The 15,854-nt window shown below is 35.8% G+C and overlaps 1 protein-coding gene across 1 annotated transcript; it reads left to right on the top strand.

Annotated features, from left to right (window-relative positions):
* Positions 1–901: 901 nt before the first annotated feature.
* Positions 902–7,061, top strand: LOC123422850 (30S ribosomal protein S18, chloroplastic). Its single transcript, XM_045107746.1, has one exon. It carries the CDS (start codon positions 961–963, stop codon positions 1,471–1,473), a length of 513 nt encoding a protein of 170 aa, XP_044963681.1. The 5' UTR covers positions 902–960; the 3' UTR covers positions 1,474–7,061.
* Positions 7,062–15,854: the final 8,793 nt, after the last annotated feature.

Here is a 15,854-nt window from a genome sequence, read left to right as displayed (position 1 = left end):
TTAATCGTTTATTCCCGGATGCTTTGTCATTCCCTTTTTTTTAATTCTAGTTATTGCTATGGGAGGGATAGATTTCTTCGTGATATGACAAAATTTTATCTTATCCTTTTCAATCTTTTTTTAGTATCGGAAGGAAAAAGAAAGAAAAGATGGATTGGGTTGAACCTCAGAGTCATTAAAAATTTGGTAAACCCTATTTTTAAAAATAGAAATTCAATTTAAAGGGGTACCCAAGCTAAATCAGGCCTCAGAAATCAGAGCATAGAAAAAGGCGGGGCTGACTAATTAAATGAAAGGATTTCGAACCAAAATCTTTGCTAATTCGACAAGGATTGTATTCTTTAATTATTTCTCTATTTTTTATTACTTAATTTAAGAATAAAAAAAAATTATTCTAATGAATTTTATTCTTCTTCTTCGGATTCAAAATAGAAGAATAAAAGAATAAGTAGAAGAATTAAATTAAGTCAATCCAAAAGGAAAAGGAGGTTCATGGCCAAGGGAAAAGATGTTAGAATCAGAGTTATTTTGGAATGCATCAGTTGTGTTCGAAAAGGTGCCAATGAGGAATCGACGGGGATTTCTAGATATAGTACTCAAAAGAATCGCCACAATACACCCGGACAATTAGAATTCAAAAAATTTTGTCGTTATTGTCGCAAGCATACGACTCATCACGAAATAAAGAAATAGGAACATCGTGTATTCGATCTTTCCAAACAACAGAAAGAGTAAGAACTTCATATTTTATATATAAATAAAACATAGTATAGAATACAAAATACAAATCAACTCATCTGATTTCCGGTCGATATTATTTCATATGTATAGAGGGTATTCATATACTATAAATATGAATCAAATAAGATATGGATCAAAGAAAAACTACTTCTTCTGGATCCTAAATTAATAAAATAAAGAAGTGCATTTTCCAATTTTAAATTAAATAAGGAATAAATCATGTATACATCTAAACAACCTTTTCTTAAATCTAAGCAACCCTTTAGTAAATCCAAGCAAACTTTTAATAAATCCAAGCAACCCTTTCGTAAATCCAAGCAAACTTTTCGTAAATTCAAACAACCTTTTCGTAAATCTAAACAACCTTTTCGTAGGCGTCCCCGGATTGGCCCGGGAGATCGAATTGATTATAGAAACATGAGTTTAATTAATAGATTTATTAGTGAACAAGGAAAAATATTATCGAGACGAATAAATAGATTAACCTTGAAACAACAACGATTAATTACTCTTGCTATAAAACAGGCTCGTATTTTATCTTTTTTACCGTTTCGTAACTATGAGAACGAAAAACAATTTCAAGCCCAGTCAATTTCAATAATTACAGGTTCTAGACCCAGAAAAAATAGACATATTCCTCAATTAACGCAAAAGTACAATTCCAATCGAAACTTAAGAAACTACAACCAAAATTTAAGAAACAACAACCGGAACTTAAGTTCCGATTGTTGATGTTTTATTCGAATTCGCAAGGGCCAGACCTATATATATTATAAAGAAAGTAATCCAGCTCGTCGATTCCTACCACTTAATCTTAATTTATTGTATCTTCCCGGAGTTCCCTCTCCGGGAATTCATCTTTTATTATTCCAGTATATTACTTTATTTATACCTTTAATTGATGATCTTTATTTTATTGGAAATCGTGTAAAGATTATTTGGATTTGATACAGCTACTTGTGCAAGCATTTTACGATTAAGAATCAATTTCTTCTTGTACAGGTTGTGTATTAATTTACTATAACTATCGAATACTTTATATACCCGCGTTGCTGCGTTTATCCGAGTGATCCACAAACGACGAAAATCCCTCTTTTGCCTACCTCTATCTCGATGAGAGGAAACAAAAGCTCTTTTTACTTGTTGGGTAATCATTCGATTAAGTCTTAAATGAGCCCCTCTAAAGTTTGAGGCAAATGAACGCATTTTTGTTCGTCGTCTCCGGGCTATATATCCTCGCGGAACTCTGGTCATTGAATCAAATTAACCTTAATGAATAACTAATGATTTCTCTTCTTTTAGCCACCCTTTTTCTCATTAATAACAAAACTAATTATTCCGATATATAAAATATTAATTCCAATGGCTTTTGCTATAGTAACCTTCCCAACCACGATTTTTTATTCCACTCCGTTCAGTTATTTCTATACGAAATAACAAATTCATTCTAAATAATACTAAAAAAAATAGTGGGTTCCATCGTTTCTATGGTTCCCTTTTAAACGGTGAGGCCCTCTCTATACACCGGAGCCCTTTCTTTCATCAAAAAGTATTACGAACTTGTATAGTTCACATTCTTTGGCTCTACCTATCCATTATAGAGTAAATAGCTCTTTTCACAATAAGAGTTATCCATACAGTGACGGTATTTAATTATGAAAGTTGGCTAAGTAGCTGACCCTGTTAGTCCGTTCTTTATAAGATAAAAGAGCATAAGCCTTTTTCTTTTTATTACTATTTCCTCCGCTTAATGGATAACCATTTGCTACCAATGGGAGAATTGCTTCTTATTTCCAAATTTAGATAATTCGATTTGCACCAAAGGAAACCAGAAATTCCATATACCATAGAAATCTAGGATAGAGAAGCTATATCCTATTCATTGGTACTAATCAGGGATACTTCAAATTTTTTTTATATTTGTTTGAAGTCATGATCTGAACGAGTCGCACATACACCCTAGCACATGTTCCTCGACGCTGAGGGCATCCTTTAAGCGCAGCCGTTTTTCTAGCATTTCGTATTGGCTGTCTTGCGTTTCTAATAAGTTGTTTAACCGTTGGCATGTTGTATGTATATAGAAAAAAATGGATTGGTTTAGATCCATCTTAACCTGATGATTGCTCATCATGAAGTCTTTCTATTTTCTATTAAATCGAGGAAAACACGAATTTAGCTGTGAAATAACTTTACAAGAAATCCGGACACTACCAATCCTTAAACATTTCCGGAAACCACACTGGATCAGTATCGCAGTGCTTGTCAATCATTTCATCCCCTACAATATCGACAAGTCCATAAGCTTTGGCTTCGTCTGCTGACATAAAAACATCCCTTTCCATGTCTTCGGATACAACCCAAAAAGGCTTGCCTGTTCTTAGTGCATAAACCCTTGTGATCATTTCGCGAACTTTGTGTAACTCTTCTACTTCTAGTAAAAATTCTGGTGTCCTTGCCCGATAATAAGCACTAGCAGGTTGGTGAAGCATAATCCTCGCGTGAGGGAATGCTATACGCTTGGCGGGTTCTCCTCCAAGCAGAATGAAGGACGCCATGGACGCGGCTATTCCGAGGCATATTGTATATATATCTGGTGTCACCGTTTGCATCGTATCAAAAATAGCCATTCCTGAGATTAGCCAACCGCCTGGGGAGTTTATAAACAAAAAAATATCACTAATTCCATCTTCTATACTCAGATATACCATGAGACCTGTAATATGATTCGTGATCTCGCAACGAATCTCTTGACCTAAAAAAAGTGTCCTTTCTCGATACATAACATTGTATAAGTCAACCCAAGTCGCTTCTTCATCTCCAGGAATCCGGTAAGGTACTTTTGGAACACCAATGGGCATATTAGATTAATATTATTAAATTTAAGTAAGAAACACTTTAATATGGAAACGTAAGAATGGAACAGAAAGAAAGAATCTGCAGTTTATTGTCTTAATTTTTATTCTTATTCTATTCTATTTTATTCTTATTCTATTCTATATGAATACTATAGATTCTATTAATACATAGATGGAAAGGTTATACATATAAGAAAGGTAAGACAGATTGAATAAAGAAAAAGGAATGGGTGATTCGAATGCTAAACAAAGAGGGGTAGCGATCTATTCTTCGTTTTTTCCAAATTGGCCAAGTTACCCATTGCATATTGGCACTTATCGAGTATAGAATAGATCTGCTTCTCTTTCTTCTTATGAACAGAATTGGCTTCTTATTTTTAATGGAATGAAATAAATATTCGCGCTTTCTGACACAGAATCCCCTAGAAGGGTTAGGTACAATGGATAATCTTTTTCAATGCGATAAAATAAAGCGACATCGTGTCTATTTTTCTTTGCTAAAGGGGTATTTCCATGGGTTTGCCTTGGTATCGTGTTCATACTGTCGTATTGAATGATCCGGGTCGATTGCTTGCGGTGCATATAATGCACACAGCTCTAGTTTCTGGTTGGGCTGGCTCAATGGCTTTATACGAATTAGCAGTTTTTGATCCCTCTGATCCTGTTCTGGATCCAATGTGGAGACAAGGTATGTTCGTAATTCCCTTCATGACTCGTTTAGGAATAACGGATTCGTGGGGTGGTTGGAGTATTTCAGGAGGAACTGTAACAAATCCGGGTATTTGGAGTTATGAAGGTGTGGCAGCTACGCATATTGTGTTTTCTGGCTTGTGTTTCTTGGCAGCGATCTGGCATTGGGTATATTGGGACCTAGAAATATTCTCTGATGAGCGGACGGGAAAACCCTCTTTGGATTTGCCCAAGATCTTTGGAATTCATTTATTTCTTGCAGGGGTGGCTTGCTTTGGCTTTGGGGCATTTCATGTAACGGGTTTGTATGGTCCTGGGATATGGGTATCCGATCCTTATGGACTAACTGGAAAAGTACAAGCTGTAAATCCAGCGTGGGGTGCAGAAGGTTTTGATCCTTTTGTTCCGGGGGGAATAGCTTCTCATCATATTGCTGCGGGTACATTGGGTATATTAGCGGGCTTATTCCATCTTAGTGTCCGTCCGCCTCAACGTCTATATAAAGGATTACGTATGGGCAATATTGAAACTGTACTTTCCAGTAGTATCGCTGCTGTTTTTTTTGCAGCTTTCGTAGTTGCTGGAACTATGTGGTATGGGTCAGCAACGACCCCAATCGAATTATTTGGGCCTACTCGTTATCAGTGGGATCAGGGATACTTTCAGCAAGAAATATATCGAAGAGTTAGCAATGGTTTAGCCGAAAATCTTAGTTTATCAGAAGCTTGGTCTAAAATTCCCGAAAAATTAGCCTTTTATGATTATATTGGTAATAATCCGGCAAAAGGGGGATTATTCAGAGCGGGCTCAATGGACAATGGGGATGGAATAGCTGTTGGATGGTTAGGACATCCCGTCTTTAGAGATAAAGAAGGACGTGAGCTTTTTGTACGCCGTATGCCTACTTTTTTTGAAACATTTCCGGTTGTTTTGGTAGATGAGGAGGGAATTGTTAGAGCGGACGTTCCTTTTAGAAGAGCAGAATCCAAATATAGTGTTGAACAAGTAGGCGTAACGGTGGAGTTCTATGGTGGCGAACTTAATGGAGTAAATTATTCTGATCCTGCTACTGTAAAAAAATATGCGAGGCGTTCTCAATTAGGGGAAATTTTTGAATTAGACCGGGCTACTTTGAAATCCGATGGTGTTTTTCGCAGCAGTCCAAGGGGTTGGTTCACTTTTGGTCATGCTACCTTTGCTTTGCTCTTCTTTTTCGGACACATTTGGCATGGCGCTAGAACATTGTTCCGAGATGTTTTTGCTGGTATTGATCCAGATTTGGATGCTCAAGTGGAATTTGGAACATTCCAAAAAGTGGGAGATCCAACTACAAAGAAACAGGCAGTCTGATACACATTGTTATGGTATCTTTCACCTCTCTTTTTTGATTTGACATCTCCCATCCTTTCTTTGACTCTTTTTCTTTCTTTATATGGGAAATTCTCCCAAATGACAAATGAATAGGTGTGGAAGTTATAATTGTAAATAAACCACGATCGAATCTATGGAAGCATTGGTTTATACGTTCCTTTTAGTTTCGACTTTAGGGATAATTTTTTTCGCTATCTTCTTCCGAGAACCACCTAAGGTTCCACCAACTCCAACTAAAAGAATAAAATAATTTCATTTAAGTAAGAAGTCTCCCAGATAGGGGGACTTCTTACTTAAATTAGTCTCCGTGTTCTTCGAATGGATCTCTTAATTGTTGAGAGGGTTGCCCAAACGCGGTATATAAGGCATACCCAGTAAAGCTTACAAGTAAACCAGATATGGAGATGGCGACTAAAGTTGCTGTTTCCATTTTTATAGAATTTCAAGATTACAATGGATCTACGAAAAGATCGTGTATTTACAACTACAACGGAATAGTATACAAAGTCAACACCAATGATTAAATATAATTTATGGCTACACAAACCGTTGAAGATAGTTCTAAACCTAGGCCAAAACGAACTGGTGCAGGTAGTTTACTGAAACCCTTGAATTCGGAATATGGGAAAGTCGCCCCGGGTTGGGGGACTACTCCTTTTATGGGGGTCGCAATGGCTTTATTCGCTATATTCCTATCTATCATTTTAGAAATTTATAATTCTTCCATTTTACTGGATGGAATTTTAACCAATTAGGTTTCTACTAACTAAAACTAGGAAGTCAGAGTTTTTCCATCCAAAAAAGCCTTTCTAGTTTAAGCTCTACATTTCTAGATATTATGGTAGTTCGACCGCGGAATTTTTTTGTTTCGGTATCTCTGGAATATGAGTGTGTGACTTGTTAGAATTGATCCTATTGATAATACATAGAAAGGGCCTGTTATCTCTATCAAGATGATTCTAATTCGTCAGATATTATTTATTCTAGTATCTGGAACACGAAATAGATAGAGTGGATCAAAAAAAATGGAACTATGATTCATACTCACTATTAAGACCTCGCAACCAGACTGAAAAATTCAAGTAGTTCTTAAATAAAAATAAAAAAGAAATTTTCTTCCTTACAATTTTGTTTGCCCAAAAGACAACTTTTTTTCTATCGATTTTGTCGAGTCATTACACTGATTCAATTTCAATAAATGATTATCAAGCGGTTCTTATTCGAAGAACCCTTGCCTTTTGTTTAGCTTGAGACTAAATCATCGTGGCTCTAGTATGAATCTAAGGTTTTAATTGAACTGATTCATAGGATCACAACAAGATAATTTCTATATTACGCATAAAAAAAAATCCAAAATAGGGAAGAGAAAAGTCAAGAAGCCTCTAATGACCAACATAAGGGAAAGGAAGAAAGAAAGACGCGCCAACTTGAGATTTTTTGGCATTATCATCACAAAGAAGATATTCCGGATTTTTTTTATTTGCTATCTTCAAGGCAAATCGACCCGATTCAGTGGCTGATGAAGTTTTGAACCTTTTTTCTAATATTCGTTGAAAATTTGTGTGTTTCTGCTTGAGCCGTACGAGATGAAATTTTCATATACGGCTCTTAGAGGGGGGCGTGGGTTAGTTACCTATCTCAATAAAGTATATGATTGGTTTGAGGAACGTCTTGAGATTCAGGCAATTGCGGATGATATAACTAGTAAATATGTTCCTCCCCATGTCAACATATTTTATTGTTTAGGGGGAATTACACTTACTTGTTTTCTAGTACAAGTCGCTACCGGTTTTGCTATGACTTTTTACTACCGACCAACCGTTACAGAGGCTTTTTCCTCGGTTCAATACATAATGACCGAGGCCAACTTTGGTTGGTTAATCCGATCAGTTCATCGATGGTCAGCAAGTATGATGGTTTTAATGATGATCCTGCATGTATTTCGTGTGTATCTCACAGGGGGATTTAAAAAACCCCGTGAATTAACTTGGGTGACAGGTGTGGTTTTGGCTGTTTTGACTGCATCATTTGGTGTAACTGGTTATTCTTTGCCTTGGGATCAAATTGGCTATTGGGCAGTCAAAATTGTGACAGGTGTACCTGACGCCATTCCGGTAATAGGATCGCCTTTAGTGGAGTTATTACGCGGAAGTGCTAGTGTGGGCCAATCCACTTTGACTCGTTTTTATAGTTTACATACCTTTGTACTGCCTCTGCTTACTGCCGTATTTATGTTAATGCACTTTCCAATGATACGTAAGCAAGGTATTTCGGGTCCTTTATAGGGAAGGCATATCATAGAGAATTCTAATTCTCATATATCATATCGGGTAGGTTGTGGTATTTCATTGCTACAAGCATGGGTTATTGTAAAATAACACATGTCATTTGGATACTTCTCTTCAACTCCGAAGTATTTTTATACGATACAAATAGTTGAAGTTAATTTTACGAAAGAAAAAAGGCGGATTATGGGAGTGTGTGACTTGAATTATTGATTTGGCCATGCAGATAAAGAATTGGATCTGCCACATTAGAATTCACAACCAAAGGTGTCTCCGCATCCAATCAACATGTAAGTCCCCTACCTAGGAAGGATAGGCTGGTTCACTTGAGGAGAATATCTTCTATGATCATACCGCAACCATGTCATCCATGAACAGGCTCCGTAAGATCCCATAGAGTGGAAATGGAATCAGTCATGTGACATGATCCAATTCTCTATTTATTACACTTACCTTTTTATTATAGTATGGAAATGCATTCATTTTCTTTGCATCGATTGTGATCCGCAATACTATCGGAGTAAAAGAAGGGATCTAAGGAAGAATGTAGGCTAAACTTTTTGATTTTTTATTAGTAACAAGTAAATATTTTGTTTGGAGGTAAGAAACTTGCGATATTGAGGGGATAAATACCAACTAATCAAGAGACATGAGACAATCCACAAAGCAATTGATCATGATCAAATTTGTAAGCCCACTTGGATATTGAGCATTTACCCATAAGAATAGGATTATTTTCAATGAGTAGTGGTAGGTGCAACTTTGGAAAAGAGAATCTGATAAAGCTTTTTTTGTCTAGAGTCATTGAGTCATTATATACCTTAATTCTATTAAGGATCTTCCGCGGTCTTATTTCTTTCACTCTTGCTCGAGCCGGATGATGATAAATTCTCATGTCCGGTTCCTTTGGGGGATGGATCCTAAAGAGTTCACCTATCCCAATAACAAAGAAACCAGACTTAAATGATCCTGTATTAAGAGCTAAATTAGCTAAAGGGATGGGACATAATTATTACGGGGAACCCGCATGGCCCAACGATCTTTTATATATTTTTCCAGTAGTAATTCTAGGTACTATTGCATGTAATGTAGGTTTAGCGGTTCTCGAGCCATCAATGATTGGTGAACCGGCAGACCCGTTTGCAACTCCTTTGGAAATATTACCCGAGTGGTACTTCTTTCCCGTGTTTCAAATACTCCGTACGGTACCCAATAAGTTATTGGGCGTTCTCTTAATGGTTTCTGTGCCAACAGGCTTATTGACAGTACCTTTTCTAGAGAATGTCAATAAATTCCAAAATCCATTTCGCCGCCCAGTAGCTACGACCGTTTTTTTAATCGGTACTGTAGTAGCTCTTTGGTTAGGTATTGGAGCAACACTACCCATTGATAAATCGTTAACTTTAGGTCTTTTTTAGATTTTTTTTGATTCATTCAACCATGAAGTACCATAGGTATCTAGGAAATAGTTACTTCCAAGTAGAATCTTCCCTAGATACCTAAAATCCATTTTATTATTTTATTATGATCCATTTCGCGAAAATATAGATTGTACCAAAGATGCAAAATTGTTTTCTTTTTTCTTTTTATTCTATTCTAACTCGAAAAAGAAGAAGAAAAAAAATTGCAATGGATTTAAAACGAGAGTTTATTCTTAAGTAAATCAATTGGGAGATGCTTCTCTAGAGTGTCCCATATATGTTTTCTATCTTCCATACGAAAACTGTCAATTCTCATAAGATCTTCTTCAGTCTTACTCAAAAGGTCCAATAGTGTATGTATATTGGCCCTTTTTAGACAATTATATGTTCTAGAAGTTAATTCTAATTGATCAATAAAAATACAATTCAATGGAATTCCTTTTTTGTTTTTCTTTAGATTAGTTAATCTTTTTTGAAAAGTAAAAAGGGGTGGAGTAAACCTGTTTTTATTTTCTTCGAAACTAGTGCCCTCTTCCTCGGCGTGTAGAAAAGGAAGAAATAAATCAATCAAATTACGAGAAGCCTCATAAAGCGCTTCCTTAGGGGTTAAACTTCCATTAGTCCATATTTCTAGAAAAAGTATCTCGTGTTTTTCATTTCCATTCCCACAAGAAAAAATACTATAATTCACATTTCGAACAGGCATGGATACAGCATCTATAGGATAACTTCCATCTTGATAGTTCTTTCTGAGTTCTGTCTGATATCCACGATCTCTCTTGATCTGTAAATCAATACAGAAATCAATGGGCTCTGTCAAGTTAGCTATAGGTTGTGCCGTATCAACGGTTTCTACGGAAGGCGGTAAGATGATATCTTGAGCAGTTATGTATCTAGGACCTTTGACGCAAATTGATGCGTCTCTAACTCCATAGAGATTACTTCTCAATACAATTTCTTTCAAATTTAGTAAAATTTCTTGTACGGATTCTTCAATACCTGCTATTGTAGAATATTCGTGTGGCACGCTCCCAAATTTTGCACGTGTGATACATGTTCCTTCTATTTCGCCAAGTAAAGCTCTTCGCAAGGCAATACCAACGGTGTCCGCTTGACCTTTTCTAAGCGGGGACAGAATGAAACGACCATAATAAAGACGCTTACTATCTACTCTTGATTCAACACACTTCCACTGTAGTGTTTGAGTGGATCCTGCTACCTCCTCTCGAACCATAATAGACTAGTATTATTATTTTATCATTGAATCGTTTATTTCTCTTGAAAGTTGAAAGCGGGTTAATTCTTTTACAGACGTCTTTTTTTAGGTGGTCGACATCCATTATGCGGCATAGGTGTTACATCGCGTATACAACTTAATCGCACACCACTTTTAGCAATGGCTCGTAATGCGGCATCTCTTCCACTACCAGCGCCCTTTACCATAACTTCTGCTCGTTGCAAACCTACTGTACGAATAGCATCTACTGCTGTTCTTTGACCAGCATAGGGTGATGCTTTTCTTGAGCTTTTGAATCCACAAGTACCGGCCGAGGACCAGAAAACCACCCGACCTTGTGGGTCTGTAACAGTTATAATGGTATTGTTGAAACTAGCTTGAACATGAATAACCCCTTTTGTTATTCTACGTGCACTCTTCCGTAAACTAAAACGTGCATTCCTACGTAAACCAATACGCACTTTCTTACGTGAACCAATTTTTGGTATAGCTTTTGCCATATTTTATTATCTCATAAATATGAGTTAGAAATAAAAAAAAAGATACAAAGATATCCGTTTCAGGGTAAAATACACCCTTTACTTTAATTATTTGAAATTATTTTATTTGGAATTGGAACATTTCCGCGGGTACTTTTTTTTTACTTTTTAGACAGTAAAGTTCTTTTTCGAAAGATTACCCCTGTCTTTGTTTATGCTTCGGATTAGAGCAAATCACTCTAATTCGTCCACGCCTACGAATCAGTCGACATTTTGTACAAATTTTACGAACGGAAGCTCTTATTTTCATATTTCCGTATCCTTTTTTAAACTATGAATCTAATATTTTGGAAAAAAATAAGTCTCTTCGCTTGAATTTTAGAACTTAGAATTTATTACCCTAGAAAAAAAAAAGAAAAACCTAATCCTTTGAATCTTTGGTATTCTTCAAATCTTCGCTATCCTTCAAATCTTCGCTATCCTTCGAGTCTTCGATACGCTTCGAATCCTTATGGGGAAGTCTATAAATTATACGTCCCTTGCTTGAATCATAACGACTTACTTCAATTTTGACCCTATCCCCCATCAGTATTCGTATAGAACTAGACCGGATCTTTCCTGAAATATAGCCTAGGATGATGGTGTCATTCTCTAGCCGAACGCGGAACATTCCATTGGGTAGGGCTTCCGTAACTAAACCTTCAAAAGTAACTTTTGCTTCTCTCGGGTTTTTTTTTTCTCTCCTATTTTTTTTTTCTGTCATATTTTTTTCTCCTATTTTTCCATTTTTATTTTCAAAATAGGAAGGGCGAGGTAGAATTCGAGCACTATAGGCGGGGCGATTACCATATAACATAAGACTTCTCCCCCAATTCTGTTTAGTCGAGCTTCTCGATCTGTCATTATCCCTCGAGAAGTAGAAAGAATAGCAATTCCCATTCCACCCAAAACTTTAGGAATTCCTTGATAGTTGGTATAAATTCGTAAGCCGGGTCGGCTAATACGCTTTAAAAAAGTTCTTGTTCTATATATTCCTTTTCGAGTCTTTCTCTTTTGATGTCGCAAAGTTGAAACCAAGAAATATCTGTTACGTTCCTGATGTTTCCGAACACTTTCAAGAAAACCCTCTCGTAGAAGTATTTTAACAATGTTTTCGGTAATATTTGTAGATACTACTCGAACTGTTCCTTTTTTATTCATGTCCGCGTTTCTTATAGAAGTTAGTAAATCAGCAATAGTGTCCTTGCCCATAAGACTCTAATTCTAGGTTCCTCCTAATTTTTCTATAATCAACATGTTTTCTTTTTTTTTCTTTTCATTTTGGATTTTAAAACATATACGTAAAACACAATCTACTAATATTAATTCTTTGATCTAAATTTCGCCTACTAGTATTTATAATACTTCAGGAGCTAATGAAACTATTTTGGTAAAATTCAATTCTCTCAATTCCTCGGCAATCGCGCCAAAAACTCGAGTTCCTTTTGGGTTGCCTTTTTGATCAATTATAACCGCAGCATTGTCATCATAGCGGATTATTATACCGTCTTCGCATTTGAATTCTTTACATGTACGTACAATTACAGCTCGAATTACTTCGGATCTTTCTAGAGGCATTTGGGGCAATGCGTCTTTGATTACAGCAACAATAACATCACCAATACGAGCATATCGCTGATTACCAGCAGCTCCTATGACTCGAATACACATCAATTTTCGAGCTCCACTATTGTCTGCTACATTTAAAAGGGTCTGAGGTTGAATCATATTATTTTGATTTCAATTTGTTATTTCAATGCAAAAGGATGAAAGAAATATTGTCTTTCCAGAAAGAAAAACCGGGCATTTTTTTTCTTCCATACCCCTTTTAGGGTTCTATATCTCTAATCGAATAAATTGACTTCGTATGGGCATTTTACTGGCCGCTATGGAGATAGCTGCTCTAGCTACAGTTTCAGATACTCCCCCCATTTCATAAAGTATACGACCTGGTTTAACAACGGCTACCCAATATTCGGGGGACCCCTTTCCCGAGCCCATACGTGTTTCCGTGGGTCTTAGTGTAACCGGTTTGTCGGGAAATATACGTACCCATATTTTTCCACCACGACGTGCATATCGTGTTATTGCTCTTCGTCCTGCTTCTATCTGTCTCGCCGTGATCCAAGCGGGTTCAAGTGCTTGAAGAGCATATCTACCAAAACAAATACGATTGCCTCGGAAGGATTTTCCTTTCATTCTTCCTCTATGTTGTTTGCGAAATCTGGTTCTTTTGGGGTTATAGTCGATGGTTCTCTTTCTTAGTTCCATCTCTACTCCAAAACTGGACATGAGAGTTTCTTCTCATCCAGCTCCTCGCGAATGGAATGAGAAAGCATGTAAATAAATTTCTCTAATTCCATAATATTTAAAAATATTACGGTACGGATAGATACACATTAATAGATAATAGAAAAAGTTAGGTTTTTTTTTTATTTTTATATTGAATTTGTTAAAACAGAAAAATATAATATATAGTCAAAAAAGAAGATCTAGAATATATCCAGATGTGTGTGGATATTTATCTAAATTCTATATTTATAGATAATAATGTAGTCCTTCTAAAAAATATCCTTATTTTTACTCTTATTGAATCGCGGTAAAGTATTCTAATTCAATAAGAATTTCGCGGGCGAATATTTACTCTTTCCTGTCTTATTTGTTAATTTATAAACTTACCAAATAAGACAATTTTTTTGGTTTGTTCCGCCATCCCACCCAATGAAGTGTTAGGATTCTTTTCAATAAAATCCTATGGAATCATAGGTTCTGTCGTTCCCACTGCTTCTCCTTGAATGGTTAGGTCTGAATCCCGCAACGGAGCTTCCAAAAAATTTCTTTCCGAGTTAATTTTCTCAGTTTTATTAACCCGGGCGGCTCTTTATTATTGCTTAAAATTTGTAGTTCTTCTTTCAAGTTACAATTTTTCATTCTCTATTAGTTTTATTATATTGATGCTTTTTCACATTGCCTTTTATGATGTAATTCATAGACCATACACAGTGGAATTCTATATCTTATTTATTTCCTCTTCCTTCTTTCTATCATCCCTCCCTTTATCCACATCCCTTTAGTTTTGCTTCACAACCTAGAATCCCATTTTTTTTTTAGATAAAAAAGTGCAGTTGCTACAACTATATGACACATCTACTCATTTATGATAGAGGTATTTATTCATATAGTGACTGTTTCTTAGTTAGGATCTCGACAATACGAAGCAATAGGTTGGTTATTAGTATTAGTTAATTTTCTATAATTACTAAGTTTTTTTCTTTAAAAAAGAAAAAAAAATAACGAGTCACACACTAAGCATAGCAATTATATTAAATGATTTATCAATTTTCATTAAATCTTATAGAAAGAGGTAGAATTTCTTCTTTTGCAGGGATTTCAGGAAAAAAGTCTCTTGTCATTTTTTATTCTATCAATGGACAGAATTCGAAGACAAGATTAGTTATTCTTCGTCTACGAATATCCAAATTTTTACACCTAATACTCCATAGATAGTTCGAATTGGATAGCAGCAATAATCAATTTTAGCGCGGATTGTTTGGAGGGGAAGTCTGCCCCTTTTAATGGATTCGGCACGTGCAATTTCTTTTCCTCCGAGACGACCCGCAATTTTTACTTTTACTCCCCTTATATCTGCTTTTTTAGTTAATTCAATGGCTTTTTTCATTGCCTTTCGGAATGAAACTCTATTTTTTAATTGGAAAGCTATATATTCTGCAAGAATGTTAGGCTGTCTATAAGGTTCTTTAACTTTTTCGATAGAAATATTAAATCTCTGGTTTACAGAGTTAATTTCCTTTTGTAGATCTTTCTCTAATTCTTCGATTGCTCCTTTTTTCTTTAATAAATTTGGGAATCCAATATGGATTATGACGTGGATCGTATCGATTTCTTTTTGAATTTCTATATGTGTAATTACTTCGGAACTTGAACCTGAGTCCATTTTTCTATTATGTGTAATTACTTCGGAACTTGAGTCTGATTCTATTTTTCTATTCGAGCCCTTTTTCCTATTCTTTTGTATATAGTTCTTGATACAATCCCTTATTTTTTTATCTTCCTGTAGACCTTCAGAATAATTTTTTGGTTGTGCGAACCAAAAGGAATGGTGTTTTTGGGTTGTACCAAGTCTGAAACCGAGTGGATTTATTTTTTGTCCCATATTTTTCTATTCTATATTTTTTTTTACTGGGAATCGAAATCTTAGATGGATCTAAAGGTTATTTAGATTTCTTTACTATATTTAGTACAATTGTTATATGACACATGCTTTTTTTTATAGGGAAACTACGTCCTCGAGCTCGAGGTCTGAATTTCTTCATAATAGTACTCCTACTGACTTCGGCTTTAGTAATGAATAAATTCGCTTTGTCGAAATCCCTATAATGAGTTGCATTTGCGGCTGCCGAATAAACCAACTTTAAGATGGGATAAGATGCTCGATAGGGCATGAGGTTCAGTATCATAACAGTTTCCTCGTAGTAACGCCACCGAATCTCGTCAAGAACTCTTTGTGCTTTGAAAACAGACATAGGGATACGTTTTTGTGCTTTGAAAACTCTCTCGAACTTAAGTAGACGATCGGTTGGAACTTTCCTTGCGAGTTTCCTTAGCCCACTTTTCTTCTTCTTTATCCTAGGGATATACTTTACTAGTTTGAAACTTGTCATAAATAAGTTTATTCCCCGCCTACCTTTACTTTATTTTGAATCTTTTTTTTCTTC

This window comes from Hordeum vulgare, unplaced genomic scaffold, assembly GCF_904849725.1.
Source record: "Hordeum vulgare subsp. vulgare unplaced genomic scaffold, MorexV3_pseudomolecules_assembly, whole genome shotgun sequence".
Taxonomy (NCBI): domain Eukaryota; kingdom Viridiplantae; phylum Streptophyta; class Magnoliopsida; order Poales; family Poaceae; genus Hordeum; species Hordeum vulgare.
The sequence above is the reverse complement of the archived record's forward strand: the minus strand, read 5'-3'. Positions and strand labels throughout refer to the sequence as shown.